The following is a 20,068-nucleotide window of genomic DNA, read 5'->3' as shown; positions in this document are numbered from 1 at the left end:
AACTTATCTTCATTGGAAATTATGAAATTGCTATCATTCAAAGGCGACATTAACTATGTAAAACACGAGTAAAAGTGTCTGCAAACATGAGACAGTCTAGCCTATTGCCTTTTATTGTACTTAGTTTTTCAAAATAAATAGAATTGCATTAACATATTCCATTAAATAAATTAGGTTTTGTTATCTCGTCTTTCAGATTCATAACTGATGCACTGCTTATTAGCATAACAAAAAATCAGCTTTTTAAACTATTCATTTTACAATAATCATAATAGATTTATTAATAAATAATGAATTTTTAAACTTAATTTTCAAAGATCATTTTGATGGGAAAATATATGCATTTAAGTACAAGTCTGACATCTTTATCAACGTTACTGAATGTCGTTTATCAATATGTGACGGAAGCCTTCACTGTGTCGGGCATTGTAGTGACAACAAGACGATTAATGCATAAAGTACTTGCATAACAACGTATTTATCATCAAAACGAAAACCATTGTAAAAGCTTATAGGGGAAAAATGGATTTCAGTCGGGAGTTTTTATAAAAACGTTGAGTTCAATGGTTTTAGTTGATTAATATACATTTAACAACAGTAAAGGAAAGGTTAAAAGAATTTTTAAAAAGCAGGAACTGATGTTCTCATTGTAATCCTATAAAATATTCACTTCAACCGAAAGGGTTGTTCACATTTGAAAGTTACATCATGCAACAGATGTTAACAATTGGTTGATTTTTTTCAGTATGGTATAAGCGGGCCGTTTTGGTACGCTGCTGGTGCCTCTGTTCAAATGCTGCTGTTTTCAATGGTCTCCGTTCAGCTAAAGATCAGAGCCCCCGGTGCCAAGACCTTTCTCCAGGTCATTAAAGCCAGATTTGGGACAAGGACACACAAGATATTCTGTGGATTCGCTCTTATGACGAACCTTATTGTTACAGCCATGTTAATGCTAGGTGCGATTTCACAAATATGACGTCTGATTTATACCCTATATTTGGGAAGGGAGAGTAGTTCTACTAACCGTTTCGACATTCAAATAACTTAATATACTTCTCTATCTGTTGATTACTTTTCATGTACATGTATGATACATAACCTCTTTACCGGCCAAACATTAATTAAATAACGTTAAGGGACTTCGACTTTACTTTTTATGACGGTACACGTCACAACATGGAGATTTAAACTAAGAGTGAAACTGTTTGTCACCAAAATTGGGTGTCTATTCTGTAGCGCAATAAGTACAGCTTTTGTCTACTAACCCATAGGTCCCGAATTCGAATATAGCAAATACTTTTGTGTAATGAAAAACTTTTAAAAAGAAAATATAAAAAAAAATGATCTTGTATTCAAAAACTTTTCGAGAGGGTTTGGAGGACCCTTTACATGGTATATACATGTATATACCTATAAATAAAGGTATCACACCGGTAATTGTTTTCACTATATAACACTATAGAGGGGAAAAAATTCTTAAAAATCAGTTTGTATTTTTCATGACAAAATATTCGGAGGAAATGTTATTTGTTACCTATCTCATCAGCTAACACAATAAAAAGGGCAAGCGATACTGCATTTTCTCAAAATATCTAGCTCCAAACAGGTCTACCCTCAAAACCACGTGTTTTCCATTTGTATGTAAACAGACTGCACACTCCCCAGGAAGCTGCTGCATGAGCCCTGAAAGAAGTAGTTCCTGTGAAAAAAAATCATCACCTAACAAAATACATGAAATATCCTACTCAGTGGTACAAAAAATTTTAAAACTGAGTAAAGGAAAATGTAAAAATACAGTCAAGAAAAAAAATAATTATGAAGTATATATGGAACTACAATTGATTGGCCGATTACCGGTGTGATACCTTAAAGACATTTTACCAATAAACTACAACACGCCCTCATCTGCATCAGAGTATCTGCTGACACCTTTGATATTTTAACACGTGTGAAATGATGTCCGTAAACTATATCGAATCATTCCTAATAAGTAGTTATCATAAAATTAATTAAAAACCAACTTTAATTTAATAGCAAAATTGACAGAAGATAGTGGACATGCTTTGCTGGTCCCAGTCAGTGGGAGTTTGTACCAAAGTATATGATTGCAACGAAAGAATGTTAAATAATTAGTACATAGAATGTAAATTCCAATTGAGGCAATTCGTTTTTTGAATTTGATGGAGAGAACTTTCCAGAATGGGGTAAACAAGAACGTGGATTGACTAATTAACGTCATGGCGGAAATTGTATGGCAAGTTCATAATGCATTGGGCAGATACCTTGAATCTGCAACTTTGGTTAGATTATATACCTTTATACCACGGGCAGATTGGTAGTCTTATGTGTGAACCATGAACATAGTGTGTTGACTACTATAGTGAATTATTTGATATATGGATAAATGATGTACGCATAAAATGATGACGTTGCTTCAGAAAGAGTACATTTTCCATTTTTTTGAAAACAGCCTTTTATCTCAAATTTACCGATAGAAAAAATTATAGTTAAATTTGACATTTAGAATAAAATTTGGAAAAGAGATACGACGCAATACATCCTTGTGTATGTATATGCAATAGAGTGTTGACATTCAATATTTAATGCAAAAATGAAAGTATCTGTACGTATTCACATTCAAGTTAAAAAAAACACCCTTCTTTTGCAACTAGTTAGTCTATACACTACGTTGAGACTTTAAAAGTCGAATTTTAATGCAATAACATCTTTTCGGTCAAGTTATTATGTTCTAACTGAATTTTGAAAACGACACTTCCCATTTGATCCGACCCTAAAACATCATGTATGGAAAGTGTTTCCTTTTAAAACGATAAAAGCTAGTACTAATTGCAGGATAAAGGGTCTTTGTTGTTAAAATTTCCCGTTAAACCGAATTCTCGCTACATTACTTTTTCAGAACATAGCCTGCTTTTTCATCCAAACAGCAATAGCTAAATATTCCAAAAGGTTACATGTAGGTTCTTGATCATTAAGAAAGTTGGATGCTAATAAAGACGTTAAGGTTTTAATCGACAAGGCGCAATATGGAAAATATGCTAACATTTGGTTGGAACTTTAGAATACCCAAGGGATAATAAGGTTTTATCCTAAAGGATGCATTTTGGGTTTTTACACGTGTGGAAATAAATTTTTTTTGTTTTGAAAAATTGGTCTTTTTGTGCCTTTGAGGCGTGAAAAGGTAATAAAGAACACAATTTAGATATCTCTTATCCTGTAGATGCTTCAAACAAAATAGTATAACAATTGATCTTGTAGTTTTTTAAGAAGCAAACAAATTGTAAAATTGTTAACGGGCGACTTGGGTGACCAAAAGTTATTGATGTATGTACAGTGGATTTAAGTTTGTTCAAACCTTTATATGGAGTTCATTTAAGAAACAAAAATAGTTCATTTTGTTATTGTGAAAGCAAACTCAAATAAAGACGAACTAAATTTCTTTGAAACTTGAATCCTTGGGGTCATTAGGCAAACTTATCGAGCACAGGGTTCAAACCCGATTAGACATAATAATGAATTGTAAATTTTATCCCAAAAAAATATAATGAACTAATAATTCTAATATTATTTCAACTCAATGCTAGGTGGCGCTGCAGTAATGAAGAGTCTCGTTCAGGACATCAGTGTGGAATACGCAACGCTGCTAGTAACAACCGTGATTGGAGCGTATACTTTCATCGGAGGACTGGGTGCAACGTTCTATGTCTCGTACTTCAACACAGGCATCATATACATCTTAATGATGATCTTTGTCATGAACGTTTTCAATGACGATTCAAGTACAAGAACTCTAGGTAATGCATTTAGAAACCAACCTCGGAGGTAACTCTTTATTAGCTAGTTCTATTTTCAGCGATTTACCCTTTAGGATAACATGCGTGTACTTATGATGAATAATAGGCAATTGTTTAATTAGGCATGTTGAAAAGTCATTCAAACTCAAAAAGAATAAGAAATCCCGCTGTTTGTATTTCAGGCACGGTTGACAAAGTTTATACATTAGTGTCTTGCAGCAAAGGACCAGATGACAATTATAAAAACAGCTTTCTAACCATTCAGTCAAAGCAAGGTCTGATGTTTGGAGTGATCAATATAGTTGGTACGAAGTCAAGAATTGTAATTCTTTTAAAAGAATGCACAAATTGAATCAAACATACGTCCTTTTTAATTCAATTTCAATAACAAACAAAACGGAACAGAAGCCTCACAAAAGTTCATAGTTTATACAATTTTTCTCTGTTTCAGGCAATTTTGGCACTATATTTGTGGATCAGTCATATTGGCAAAGCAGCGTTGCAGCCAAACCTAAGCAAGGTGTGGTAGGGTTCCTGGTGGGTGGTCTCTGTTGGTTTGCTATACCGTTTGGTCTTGCTACGACTACTTCCCTAGCTTACATAGCCCTCAGCGCCAACCAAAACCAAGCCCTTTTGAGTGAAACAGATGTAGATGCAGGTAAAGTACTGTATTTTAGAAGGAACAATTTTTAATTGATCGAAACAGAATGAACTTTTCCTTTTAAGAAAGATCGCCCATATCTTTGTCGCAATCAGGTTTTGTGCGATTCCAGAAGGACGTCAATCTGGAATCAATTTCATTGGCTACTTCAAATCGGACATGATCCAACTGAATTTACCATTAGCTTTTTGCTTCTTGTCAGATCAGGCGGAAATCGGTGACCTTGTTGTTCGGACGGGAAAGTTTCAATTTAAATGAGCATTAGCTTTGAAACACGAAGATATTGGCATAGAACATTTATCTACATGTATCATTCTTCTCATTGTCATTGTATCAAGACATACATGAAACGTATATATAATTTAAACATGAAAAAAAAATTAAATTAAGAGGATGATGAACATTTTTTAAAGTAAAAGTGAAAGTTTTAATTACCTTTTGGCTGAATTTTGATATATTAGGCAGAATTAAATATATAAGCTAATAACTGTTAGATTTAAAATAAGCTTTTGAATATCAAAATCGTATATGACGTCGTTAATTTTGGCTCCAAATATAATGTTCTTGCAGAAGTTCATAAAACTCTCTGAAATTGATTTCATTTTGTTACACCGAACAAAACATTTCTCTAGTTTTAAGTTTGCCCGAATTGAAAGACAAGTCAATTTTTGGTTGGTTTTTTTTTGGTGTTTTGTTTTTATTTTTTTGTTTTTTGCATAATTTATGTAATTGGTTAATTTTAGAAAAGGTTCTTATACATAAATAGGAAATGTTAATTTCATTATCATCGTGATGAGTGATATGCATTCATCAATTGCGTCGAAACCTTTATTCTGTTTTGCATTATATAAAATGTAAAACCAGTTAATATCAAACATTGTCAAAAACTCTTGTTTTCAGAAGTAAACGAGACAATAACTGTATGTAGTTGGATTTGAAGAGAAATACATGCAGTTCAAATAGGTAAAAGAGACAAGATACCACTAAATGTATAGGTTGCTGACACTGTAAGCTGTCTAGGCTACAATTGACTATTCTAAATACAATCAAGCGCGCCCTGTTTCTTTAGTGAAGTGGACGATGCTCCATCATTTATTGAAAATTGATTTTGATATGCATTGATTTATTCTGCTTTGAGGTGAATTAACTATCAAGGTAATGGATTTTCCTACTGGAAAGGAAATCCTAAATTAATGATTACAATTATGAAATGTCTCTTTATCTGTTGTATTTCATTTCTTTTATTGCTTCTGCTTGCAAAATTGAACCTTAACTGAATTCTACTATGTTTAGGAGAATGCACTGTATTATATAGTCTCTATTATTTAAAGTAAAAATATTAAGGATGGAAAAGTGCAATAGCAAGTCCTTAATTATCGAAGAATGAATCTAGTTTTATTACCACTGTTGGTACACTTTAATTTGTTGATAAGAAATATGTTACTCTCCCTTTTCTTTTAATTGTAGAGCTTACACTGATAATTTTCGACCAAATCTATAAAAAAGTCAAAATGACACTGATCAAAGATATATTTTGACGTTTTGCTTGCATTTAAAATCAGCGTCCACCAAAATACGCAATGATTCATTAAGAGCATCTTTGAATGCAGATTATTCTTTCATATAGTGTTTGAGTTTTGTTTTAATATTGTATGCTCTTTATGTTGGAGTTGATTATCTGATTCTGATTTTGATTCATATTTGTAGGACTAGTTCCTGTTGTAGTCGCTCAAAAACTACTAGGACGCACTGGAGAGTTCATCATCATCATCATGATCCTAATGGCTGTGACGTCAACGGGTTCAGCAGAGGTCATGGCCGTGTCGTCCATATTGGTTTACGATGTTTACCAGTTATATCTAAAGGTTATTGAATGAACGTAAACTATTCAAAATCTAATATATGGATGCAATAAATAAATAGAATCTGAGAATGATTGTGTCTACTCAGTGATGAACATCAACAATCAATCATTTTTTCAGCCCTATCGACTAGTTACTGACGCCAATAGCTGTATTCTTTGTGGCCGTAGCAGGGGACGTATGGCAAACCCACGTGACCGATGTAAATGTGAGAGCATGACGTTCTGTAATGCATGTACTGAAGACGATAAGTAAGTTATGAGGCACTGTTAAAGAAAAAAACACTTTTAAAAACAGAACACATCGTATAAAGCTTTATCAATTTTAGTATGATCATTATAAATGCCTCTTTCGGAAATGTAACCCTCCACAAACCGAGTCGTTTTTATTTCACACAGTCACCTTTTTCCTAAACACTTGAAAAGAAACGAGACTCTTTGTGTTCTTTCATTAACTTATCAAAGAATTGAACACAATAAAGTAAGAAAGATAAAAATATTTACTGCTGATCGCAAAATAGATCAAATGACTTGTTTTCTTTTAAATCCAGTCAGAAGAAATATTGCGTGAAATTATTTTACCTTTTAAAGATGCGATACCGTGGAAACTTAATAAAAGGGCTAGGATGTCGGTTAAGTATGAAAAATGCCTGATATAGGTCTGGTTTGAAATCATAATCGATAAGCAGTCCATCGAGTACTTTATGTTTATGCATTAAAATCTTGTGATCATATGCATTTTATGCGTTCTATTAGTCTAAACCTGGGGAAACATCAATTTAACATCCCCAAGAACACACAAAGCCAACAAAACTATTCATCGCAAATAGAAGTTAAAACTGAAGCAAAAAATGAAGCTCACCTTCTTCCGTGCAATTAGAAAATTGACAACAAAATAAACATGTATACCCGAAGTAAGGATTAAGAGTTACAGGTTTTGAAATGGCAGTGCTTGGTATTTGGAATTACGATTGAACAGTTTGATTCTTTGATTGTCCTCTTCCGTATGTTAACAGTTGACAGAGTATATATGCTGCCGCAAGACAGACGGACAATAAATAAAGCATAACATTTAGATCTTCAAAAAACCCTAAGTATCAAGAATTAATGTTGCGAAGTGAATTAACGGTACAATCTTTTTTTGAATTTAGTTATCTCAGGTGGAATGAAACATTAGAATTAAGTCCTGAAGCAAGAACAAAAACATTTAGCATATTATCATCTTTCATACACTAATATTTTTGGTCACAAATTTATAGAAAAATAATATACAGAGTATTGTTGATGTTTCCAGGTTATCAATATACCATGTTCTTTCAAAATATGTTTCCATCTGATTAATATACCTGCAATCAGAACTTGTAATTCCTCCGGTACACTCATTTCCTTCAACCATTTTACAACTTTCTTTGCACTAAAGTTTTCACTTTTGGCGCTAAACGGAAGTATGCTGCGGCGAAGAAAAAACAAACTATTTCGTATCTAGATAAGTCGCGCACGGAAAACGTAAAGAAATGTTTCTAACCAACACAGAAATTCAAAATCATAGAACAGTGACTTTTTATTCTGATAAGACATATCTTCTCAAAACATTCATATTTCATTTCTGAAAAGTCCGCTCTTTTTTTCTCTCTGTCTTTTGGGTACAATCGATATCGGAGATACAGAGTTTGAAATTATTTGTTTTGTAAACAGAGCTCGTCTTGTTATTGTTTACATATATATGTGTTGTACTGGTATAGTTTCAATTAAATGATGCTTTCTTATGTTGATAAAATTTGTATGAACACATTGAATCACTTTCTCATGTTGGCCAGTGGTCAATTTGTACACAAATGTAATTTCTTTATTACACATTATTTGTACACATATATAAGTGTCGAGCTTTGTTTCACAAAAATTCATTCTTATCTCATTCATTACTAACATTCACTTTTTGTTGATCATTCAAAATGCACAAGTAAACCATTTTATACATGAAAATATAAAAAAAAAATTTCATCTCAAATCGTGTATAGACCATATGGATAATTACATTTTAAATACTTTAATTTGTAATGTATATTGTACAATGACATTAAAAATGTATATGACAAATGACAAATACAGGGTTTTTTTCTATAACATTGTTCTCTCTATTTATCGTTTTATTTTAGGGGAACTTGGACACGATTTGAGCTCACAGTTTTCAAGTTTTATTTTTCCTTTTTTTGCATCTAAAATGGTTAATATGGGTATTTATATTGATTCAACAAAATTTTAAAGTTAAATATTGAGTTACAAGCAAAATACAAAGTTCAAAATTCTTTGGTTTGTAAACAAAGCTTTAGTCTTGTTTTTGTTTACATATATGATTGTGGTATTGGAATTAGTTCAAATCAAATGTTGCTTTTTTGTTGTTAGTATCATTCATGAACACAATCAATCACTTTATCTTGTTTGGCATGAATCATTTATTCAAAGGAATAGAATTTTTTTGTACTGTCCTTCGCGTCGGTTGACAATGGTTGTCTCGGGGTGTCAATTTCAACAGTTACCCTCCCAAACAGGCAATATTTATATACTAACCTCTGTATCTCGCTCGTAACTTGATTTCTAACATTCAAATTTGGCTCAATCATTCAAAAAAGTAAACAATTTTTAAACATAAAAAAATAAAAATAAAATTTTGATCTCAAATCGCGTCCAAGTCCTTTTCAAGACCAAAAATTATCTGAACAGTTTTTCTAATATTTTATGAAAGGATGTAAAACAGTGCTCATAAACTCCTAAAGGTCGATCTTATCAATCATAAACATCATGACAATAATTATTGAATGAATTATGATCTTGCACGAAACTATTAGAAATATGAACAATAAATAATAAACTTTATGTATTATGTATCATTTTTTAATCACGAAAAGGGAAAAGGTTTTTAAATGAATTGGGAATTGGTCGGTAAATCGTGATGTTTAACGCTTTTTATTCCACTGGAGACATATTGTTTGCCACTTGTATTCTATGTGATATTTTTTATAAGATTATTTGATATAAAATATTTGTAATTTGCTTCTTGATAACCAACACACTTTTCTTAATTAATAAAGTGCTCTCTCTCTCTCTCTCAGTTAACTTTTATTAAATCATTTTCTGCTTTAAGTAAAATTTTAATGATTATTCCTTTTCACAAAACTATCAGTAAAACGAAATTACTTAGTAAAAGAGTTCTACATATTAAGTAAATGTAAGTTAAATATTCTGATCTAGTAATTGACATGATTTAACAATTGTTTTAAATTTGTAAGTAAATGTTAAGTAATAACCTTTTACTTATAAGTGTAATTTCAAGTAAAAAATCATTACAAAGTAAAACATTTTTTAAAGTGATCAGAAGAAATATTGTATGAAATTATTTTACCTTTTAAAGATGTGATACCGTGACAGCCTAATATTAGGGTTGGGACGTCGGTTAAGTATCAAAAATACCTGTTATAGGTTTGGTTTTGAATCATAATAGGTAAACAGTCAATCGAGTACTCTATATCTACGAGGGTCAATCAAAAATACGAAGACAATGTGGCTGTCTATCATATATTTTTCACGAAAGTCATACTTAACATATGAATCTGTGCACCAACACTTATGTTATTGATATGCGAAGTTTTAGTCCATTTGATGAAACGGTATTTTTGTTACCCCTTTTTAAAAACAACATGTTTCATCACAACGGCGCACGGTAACGTTCAAAACATGATGTCAAGATTAAACACGCACAGTTTATAGATATTACCCCATCTTTATATCATGCTTATCTTATCATATCTTGTGCCTTTCTACTTACATTTTGTACAATTTAAAATGGCACTGAACCACTAAACATCTTATTTGCAGTCATTTGTTCGAGAATCATAAGTTAGTTCTTCAAAGTTTTCATTTTCTAACCATGTATCTCTTAGTTTACAGTAAGGATAACCCTGAACGTCGGTTGACGTTATTTCTTTTTTGACCAGATATTGAACTCTCTTTCGGACTGTTCTATATTCAAAATACATTGACTACCACCCCCGCAGAATTTATTACAGTTAAACACAAACTTGCAAATGATTGTTGACTTATTTTTGGCACCATTGAGCATTTTCACAGCTTGTACCGGCTTTTTCCTGAGTTAAATCCATTTTATTTGTACTTCTCGTTTCGCCGTAACGTCCGGCGACGTCGATGTTTTTAGTCAATTCAAAAGAGGACTATCTGACTTTAGTGACTAATATCTGTTCGACAAAACAATATATCCCGTCATTATTTGGTACAAAGAATACCATGATTATACTAAATTTGAAGTTTCAATATTTTTTGGTTTTAAGCCCAATTTATATTATTGATATTACTTTCAACCATTATATGGTGTTGACATAACACAAATTTTGACCGTGTGCCGTTACCTCATTTTTGCAGGATTACATTCTAAATAATTCTTTGAAATAAAGAAACTTATTAACTTTTTTCCTTGAAAATTGTTTGAAACAATTGCTAAATTATGTCTACCAAATTTGGTAATGATATGACGTTAAGTAACAAAGCTATGACAAAAGTCTTCGTATTTTTGGATTGACCCTCGTAAACATGAAAAGCTTACAATCGTATGCATTTTATGCGTTCTATTAGTCTAAACCTGGGGAAAACATCAATTTAACAACATCAAGAAGACACAAAGACGACAGAACTGTTAACCGCAAATAGAGGTTATAATCGAAGCTAAAAATGAAGCTCACCTTCTGTGAAATTACAAAATATGCATGTTTATCCGAAGTAACGATAAAGAGTTACAGGTTTTGAAATGGCAGTGCTTGGTATTTGGAGTTACGATGGAACAGTTTGATTCTTTGATTGTCCTCTTCCGTATGTTAACAGTTGACAGAGTATCTATGTTGCCGCAAGACAGACGGACAACAAATAAAGCATAATATTTAGATCTTCAAAAAACCCTAAGTATCAAGAATTAATGTTGCGAAGTGAATTTACGGTACAATCTTTTTTGAATCACTTGTAATTCCTCCGGTACACTCCTTTCCTTCAACCATTTTACATCTTTCTTTGCACTGTACACTCCTTTCCTTCAACCATTTTACAACTTTCTTTGCACTGAAGTTTTCAAAACTTTCCATCTTTTCACTTTTGGCACTAAACGGAAGTATGCTGCGGCTAAGAAAAAACAAACTTATTCGTATCTAGATTAGTCGCGAATGGAAAACGTAAAGAAATGTTTCTAACCAACACTGAAATTCAAAACTATAAAACAATGTATATTATTCCTAGAAATTAATCCAAAATCTATTTTGTTTAGTCTGAAGAATGCATAACTGAGTTATTTCTTTTTGTCAGAGTTAAAGGTCTCTCTGTGTATTTTTATCGCAGTGACTTTGTAAATTCTGATAAGACATCTCTTCTCAAAACATTCATATTTCATTTCTGAAAAGTCCGTTCTTTTTTTTCTCAGTCTTTTGGGTACAATTGATATCGGAGATACAGAGTTTGAAATTATTTGTTTTGTAAACAGAGCTCGTCTTGTTATTGTTTACATATATATGTGTTGTACTGGTATACGTTTCAATTAAATGGTGCTTTCTTTCGTTGAAACAATTTTTTATGAACAGTTTTATTTTTCCTTTTTTGCATCTAGAATGGTTAATATGGTTATTTATATTGATTCATCAAAATTTGAAAGTTAAATATTGAGTTACAAGCAAAATACAGAGTTCAAAATTCTTTTGTAAACAAAGCTTTATTCTTGTTATTGTTTACAGATATGTGGTATTGGAATTAGTTTCAATCAAAAGTTGCTTTTTTGTAGTTAGTATTCTTCATGCACACAATCAATCACTTTATCTTGTTTGGCATGAATCATTTAATCAAAGAAATAGAATTTTGTTTTGTACCGGCATATTTGTAAACAAATAAAGGACTCGAGCTTTGTGTACATAATAATGATTTCTAACCTCTATATCTCGCTTGTAACTTATTTTCTAACATTCAAATTTTGCTCAATCATTTAAAATACACAAGTTAACAATTTTAAACATAAAAAGTAAAAAATTAAATTTTGATCTCAAATCGTGTCCAAATCCCTTTAAAGACCAAAAATTATCGGAACAGTTTTTCTTATATTTTATGAAAAAGCAAATAGATTTTAATGTCAACTGAACTCTTAAGTTTACTGGCGGCTTCATACTGCCAGTTTGCATTTCTGGATGTCAGAGAAATAAATGATGATGCAAAAACAGTGCTCATAAACTCGCAAAGGTCGATCTTATCAATCATAAACATCATGACAATAATTAATGACTGAATATTGATCCTGCACGAAACTATTAAAAATATGAACAATAAATAATAATCTTTATGTATTATGTATCATTTTTATTAACGAAAAGGGAAAAGGTTTTTAAATGAATTGGAAATTGGTCGGTAAATCGTTATGTGTTGACACTTTTTATTCCACTGGAGACATATTGTTTGCCACTTGTATTCTATGTGATATCTATTATCAATTTTTGATAAAACTTTTGATGTAATGTAAAAAATGTGTTTAAAACATTGTTATTTCAAATTATTAGTCTATCTGATATAAAAATATATGTAATTTGCTTCTTGATAACTAATACACTTTACTTTTAAGTAAATGATTATCCTGTTCACAAAATTATCAGTAAAACGGAATTACTTATTTAGATTTCTACATATTAAGTAAATGTAAGTAAAATATTTTGATCTAGTAATTGACATGATATATTAAGTAATTGTTTTAAAGTAAGTTAATGTTAAGTAATAACTTTTTACTCAGTATGATTTCAAGTAAAACATCATTACTAAGTAAAAACTTTTTTTTAGAGTGTAGCATATTATCATCTTTCATACTCTAATATTTTTGGTCACGTAGCAGTTTCAACTATTTTATAAAGATATAAAAGATTTGAAAAGGATACTGTGTTATATAAAATGTCATAAGAATGTTTGAGGTCGATCGAATTTTGAACTCAATCGGAGCTTTCACGGGTTGATTCTTTTTTCAGAGAGCGTGAGATATGCAAGAAGGCCATCAAACCAAAGTACAGATGCGTCACCCACGGATCTTTCCGGGAATACTGTGACTACCTCAGTCAGCTAAAGAACTGGTGTCTACTGTGGAGTATACTGGCTATTCTACCTCTCACCATAGCACTCAATTTACTAGGGGTGGGTGTCTGTCACTACTGCATCCTACATGCAAATTTAAATTAAATCATTTTTCATCATTAGTTTTCTGTTCGAATCGAATCGAATCGACTGGCTTAACTTCTCAACTAGTATTAGTACTCTTTTTTATATTAGTACTCTTAGAAGTATTATTATTTCAATGTAAATGTAAGAGGAAAATGAAGCCTGTCTATGATATATAATTACAATATTGTGTTAATCGACTTAGGTAAGTTTTCCAACAATAATTATTTTTCGTTTCTGTTTTACTGAAATAAAACCATTTACAATGTTCTTCTCCGCAATAATCACTGGAGTTATATATGTAACTAACATTTATTCAGAAAAAATAATCAAAGCATCGTTCTATACAGTGAAACGTTCTTTTTCGGCGAGACCCCACTATTCGAGCCAACTCTGGTAATAATGAACGGTTCTCTTATCGTTGTTTCCCAATAGTTGAGTCTTGGATGGGTGTACCTGTTCATGGGTATACTGATTGGCTCTGCTGTGATTCCCATCACGCTCTGCATGTGCTGGGAGAGAGTCACCGGCAATGGAATGATAGCAGGAGCAGTCTCTGGCACATTCCTAGCACTGATCACGTGGTTATCGGTTGCAGCTACTAACGAGGGTGGTCTTAATATGGACAAGTTCTTTGAAAATACAGGTGATCATTAGAAATGAAATTTTAAAAAAAACCTTTCTAAATTTTAAGAAAATACTAAATCTGTTGGATAATTTGAACTACTATCATTGAGTACATTGAAACTTGCAGAACTTTCAATGTTATTTGTTTGGAAAAAGGAGATCACATTATTAATAAATTTACACAGATGAAAACATGCAGAAATGCACAATGTCAAAACCTTTCAAAGGGGATCATGGATGTTCAACAAATTAACCATTAGATATTTCTTATTTTATAGAAATAATTTGTTTAGCTACAAACTTTCATTTAAGAAAAAAATCTATATCTTTTAGCTTTCAAATTTGAATATTTTCCTATATAGAGAGTTCTTCTTTGTAAGGAAATTAATTTATTAAGACTAAAATGACCACGACCACCTTGTCCCCTTATGGACGACGGACCCAATTCAAGATTTCGCACCTCTGCGCGAAAATCCGCGCATATGATATCATGAATATGACTGTGGTAATTACGTATTAGAATCAGAGAAAAAAAATAAAGTTTTTTTTCTACTAAACATAATTTGTGATGCCAAAATATTTTTATTGGAGCAAAAATTAAGAATAAAAAAATAGTACGAATTTCCTCTGTTTGCGACAATTCTGTTATATTTGAACGGTTTATAAATCTTAAAATGTCCAAAGGCATAATAGTCTTATAATCTGGTAGATATTGAATTTATACCTTAACCTAACCATATTTTTTATATATAACAGTTAATGTAACGTTAGGCAATAATTAATAATGACCCTTTTCAATTATATTTCTGAAGAAAAATGAACCATGCAGTGAACTTTGACACAACCCCTCAAAGAATTTAGGTCGATGACCTATATTTTTTCTGTTCATCTGTTAACTAATTGACTTCTGAATATTGCAATTTAATAAGAGTAAAAATATATTGAAGAACTTTTAAAAAATCAGTTTTTATACCACACCCCAGAAAATTCTCAGTACTTTCCATTGTATCTGAGGATTTTCGTACCCACATTTTGAAACGCCCCAAGTAACACTTATTTTTTCATTTTACTCATAGTTTAATAATTGATATAGGTAAAGAAAACGCAATGTTAGCCGGGAATCTGATGGGGATTTTGTCCAGTGGGATTATAACTCCAGCTGTGAGTATACTGACGACACCCCATGATCATAACAGAGACGACATATGGGAGAACACCAGAGATATAGACAATCCACTAAATCCCTGGACAGAACGCTACGCAAAGTAAGATACCCTCTATACCAATTACGATATTGATATGTTCTTACTCAATTATATATCGACTTTTGAAAACCTTATACAGTACCGATCAGATCCAACCTAACAGAAAGTAAACCCCAACTAAACCCTGGGTTTACTCCGGGTTTACTAGAGTGGACCCAGAGTAAACCCAAAGTAAACCCAGAGTTGACACAGAGAGTTAACCCGTTCAGAAGTATACCCCTGAAAGCAGACGCTAACTGTGTATTCGGAATATACAAGGGGCATGCATAACAGGCAGTAGGACGGTAAGATAAAAGATGGATCTGCTTCACACTGAAATGCGTACAGTTGACCTCAAAAGCAATTTCCAAGTAAACCCAAAGTAAACCCCGAGTGGCCCTAAATCTTCAAAAGGTTAACCCAGAGTAAACCCCAAGTAAACCCAGAAAGTAAACCCGAGGTCTAGTTGGGGTTTACTCTGGTGTTAGGTTGGGTCTGATCGGTACTGTATGAAATGTTACATGTTAACGAAGCCTAAAATAAGGCGCGAGATTAATCTTATCATTCTTTTGAAACATAGAAAGGTGCACGATGAATTATTGTTTTAAATTTCAGAGTTATCTTTCTTACATGTACCTGGATTTTTTTTAATCAGAAACATTTGTGTTATATAATCGTGATTAAACAAATAAATGCGAACTGAAAAATGGAAACGTTTTTTCATGTTTCAAGGGACCTTAACTTACGTGCTGCACATCAACTGGATAACCGGCCATCTTATGAAGAGGTGCACAACTCTATGCGGACATCACGCATGCTGGCCAATGGCCTGTCTCCAATACTCACAGTAATCCTCGTTTTAATCTGGCCCAGTCTTCTATTGTTAGTGGGTGTGTTTGATTTAGCGTCGTTTAAAAGATGGGTAAGTATTTTGGACATTGTTATTTTGTTTATTTTTTACGATAACAAATCTTGTAAATGTTTTATTTCGAAAATAATTGCAAAAACAAGAAACCTACCAGCCTTGACAATAACGAGTGGAATAGCTCTTAGATGGACCTTATGGTGTGTGTCATATTTGCATTTTAAGCTTTTTTGTAGTCTGAATCCTAATCCAAGACTCCTCTGACTGTTAATCCCGCTTTCATTATTTGATATTTTAATAAAATTGATTCATAAAAGGAGGAGACAAGAGGCATAGGAATCTCGGTATCTTTATTCTAGCTCATTCAGGGCCTAAATATTGTAAACGATAGGTGAAAAAAGATCTACAAACTTTAATGTCCAAACCTTTTTTATAATTAGTTTCATTTATACTGCACGCAACATGCATGCAGTTTATTTCTACAGGCATACATGCACAGGAAATGAAAGTGAAAGTAGATGTCTTAAAACAGAACATACTTGTACATGTATATTCAGTTTTGGTTGCCAAGTGACAATTTACCTTGTGCTTTTCAAGATGGAGTAAAAATATAAAACTGTTGACAGATGACAAACGGTAAAAGATTACACGAGTGACCCAAGGCTTGAAAAATTACGTGTTCACTGCCATATTTGTCACCCTCCCCTAAAAAATAATAAATAAATAAATAGCCACAACCCCTGCACTATTGGCAGAAAAATTCACAACTAGAACAGGACATTATGTAATCGAAGATTTTCTAAGATTAAAACATTTTAACTATTTGGCAACATTGGCCCCGCCGTAGGGCCTTAACCCCTGACCAAGGGGCCATGAATTAAAAAAAATTGAAAGAGGGCTTAGTGGACATCATAAGCATGCATTTAGTTTTTTCCCAACGTTTGTGGGAGTGTAGAAATTGATTTTTGAAAATTTCGACCGATTTTGCATATTTGACCCGCCCATAAAATCCCCGGAATGGTCTGGTTTAATGTCACAATTTATGAGCATCTTATCATAGAAATGCATCAAACCAAAGTTTTATAGCAAGAAGTTAATTAATTGCTCTGGATGACCTGAGTTACTTATTTTATGCCCCCCTTTGCAGAAGGGAGGGCATATTGCTTTGTGCGCTGTCTGTCGGTCGGTCGGTCCACCAACAGTTTCCGTTCATTTTCTTTGCAAAGGATAAACATATTGAAATGAAATTTGGTATACAGGTTTATCTTAATGATATCTAGGTCAAGTTCGATATTGTGTTCGATCGAGCAATTTTCCACAGAGTTATGGCCCTTGGACTTAGAAAAATTCGAGTTATTTGCAGTTCCGCTCATTTTCTTCGCAGAGGATGAACATATTGAAATGAAATTTGGTATACAGGTTTATCTTAATGATATCTAGGTCAAGTTCGATATTGGGTTCGATCGAGCGATTTACGACAGAGTTATGGCCCTTAGACTTAGAAAAATTCGAGTTATTTGCAGTTTCCGCTCATTTTCTTCGCAGAGGGTGCACATATTGATATGAAATTTTGTATGCAGGTTTATCTATCTATGTTTCCAAGGGTTTCACAAACATCTCTTGTTTAAATCAAGACTCTACAAATATTTGGCTTCTAAACCACGTTTTACGTAACAAAATAACAGTGGGGAAAAAGAGAAAATCCTGCTAGTTGTACAAAAACCGATCAATCATATATAGTATCAACAAAAATAAGCTGCAATAAAAAATAATTTGTTACAATGTAAGAAAGATAATCCAGTTTTTTTTAAAGCTGTGTTCCACTTCTTTTTCAGATATATTTTACAATGACATGGTGCCTTTGTGCCACGCTATTTATAATCATTGCACCCATCGTGTATGAGACCATTGATATAAGAAATGCCGTTAAACAAATGACAGTAGTTCTTCCTCTAAAAAAGATTTCAATTGCTGAGAAGGACAGAACTCGCAACGGATCTGACGTCAAAAGACAGGAGGTTAACGTCATAATGAAAAACGATCAAAGCTTCGTAGACCCCAATTTCATCAATAAAAGCAGACAGAACTCCCTCACTGTTAGTGAAGCACCTTGACAAGGCATACAAATGAGACCACGTGTCAATCATGAATCAACACAAGTTACAATGTCCATCCTATTACCCCAGACAAACTATCAATGTTAAACTTTTTATTTTGTCTAATAACCTGGACATTTTCTTAACCAGCTACATGTTATATATTAACTGTTTATGCAGCTACCACATTACGAATTTTAGCAGCGTATGGAATGTTTTACGGTGCGACCGTTTGGACGAGTGCCGCATAAAACTAAATGCACACATATTTTGTAATGATAAATTGATAAAAAGATCCTGGTTTAGCAAATGAAAGCATTAACGTAATAAAAAAAAAACTAATGAAAAAACGTTTTTAAGTGTTTTCTAAATATAATTATTCATTACACTCCAGCTATACATGTATTGGCTTTATACCACGATGTTTTGATTGATTAATAAGAACTTTGGTAAAATAAATCATTAGTTACCTATACAATTCATAGTTCTTTACCTTCTTTAAAAGTGATTGTGACATCTGAGTACACAAATTTCATTTGTTTGTGAGACAATTGAGGACGAATATTTATAAGAACCGTGTCACATGGGATGTAACTTACGTATAATGTGTACATGATTTCACCGTAATTCGAATGTTCTGTTCGCCCAGGCGTTGTCGTTAGAGCTTGCAGTGCTTGCCGGCGCGCTATTCATGAATATGTAAGGGATATTTTTAATGCTTTACGAACACAATTAAAATGTTGCAAGCCACCGTATTAAGTTTGTTCATCTTTTGCCATTTTATTGTTTAAAGGTCTAGGTGTTATCTTCCTGTACAACTTCTTCATGTTGACATATGCCAGCAAGTTATGTAGTGTAGGTGAAACTATGGTAAAACTATGTCTAACCTATAGGCAACTCAAAGTTAACAATGTGCTCTATTTCATTAGCTAAATGTATCTATAGCAGATTGTACCGTAGTTACTGAATTTAATATGAGATTAATGATTTGAGGAGAAAATTAAGTACATGCAGTTGAAAAAAGGAGGTAAGAAATAAGGTCTGGTCTACGAATGCCAGTTATTATGCCGTTGCACTGATTTACATTAACAACGCTTATCTTTGCACATTTTATAAACATTCATATTTTGTAAAACAGGTTTGATTAACCCTGGATATTTTCTACAAACAAAATGAATGTTATTAGTTAATTTGTTTATTGTCATTTTTGTATAACATTTTCACTATAAAGCAATTACTATCATATCATATAATGGTGTTTAGAAGGAGATGTTTTATTATCATTCTTTTATCGATCTGTATGTTGTTAACTGTTACTCTGCAATAAGGAATAAATCTCAGTATTATTATGTTCTAACATTATGTTTTTTGGTTGTTGGTTAATGTTATATCATGAGATTTAAAATCAAAGAATCATAAAGAAGAGGGTATTAATAGTTTCTTTCAATATTTGCCCTAAAATTCAAAAGTTGTTTAATTCTCATAAAATTACACATACCATTTTGAACATGTGTGTATATATAGTACCAAATTATGCACTTTTATCTTGTTTCAAAAAATGATTACGACTTCAATATTTTGGAATATTGATAAGATTATGTAAAAAATGATGAAAAATGGCATATTTTCTCATAGTTTTTTAAATAGAAAAATGTGTCTGCGGCCG

At 32.3% G+C, this 20,068-nt stretch overlaps 1 protein-coding gene across 1 annotated transcript in view; it reads left to right on the top strand.

Annotated features, from left to right (window-relative positions):
- LOC105337901 (uncharacterized) overlaps positions 1-19,722 on the top strand; it is a 41,172-nt gene extending 21,450 nt beyond the window's left edge. The window contains exons 3-13 of the mRNA XM_011442834.4: positions 746-956; positions 3,603-3,812; positions 3,995-4,117; positions 4,264-4,470; positions 6,181-6,338; positions 6,456-6,586; positions 13,384-13,546; positions 14,006-14,216; positions 15,291-15,462; positions 16,174-16,363; positions 18,142-19,722. Coding sequence (XP_011441136.3) covers positions 746-956; positions 3,603-3,812; positions 3,995-4,117; positions 4,264-4,470; positions 6,181-6,338; positions 6,456-6,586; positions 13,384-13,546; positions 14,006-14,216; positions 15,291-15,462; positions 16,174-16,363; positions 18,142-18,420 — 2,055 coding nt within the window. The 3' untranslated portion in view covers positions 18,421-19,722. The remainder of the gene's footprint in view (positions 1-745; positions 957-3,602; positions 3,813-3,994; positions 4,118-4,263; positions 4,471-6,180; positions 6,339-6,455; positions 6,587-13,383; positions 13,547-14,005; positions 14,217-15,290; positions 15,463-16,173; positions 16,364-18,141) is intronic.
- Positions 19,723-20,068: the final 346 nt, after the last annotated feature.

The sequence above is a fragment of the Magallana gigas genome, chromosome 3, assembly GCF_963853765.1.
Source record: "Magallana gigas chromosome 3, xbMagGiga1.1, whole genome shotgun sequence".
Lineage (NCBI taxonomy): Eukaryota > Metazoa > Mollusca > Bivalvia > Ostreida > Ostreidae > Magallana > Magallana gigas.
This window is presented reverse-complemented; position numbering and strand designations above follow the sequence as displayed.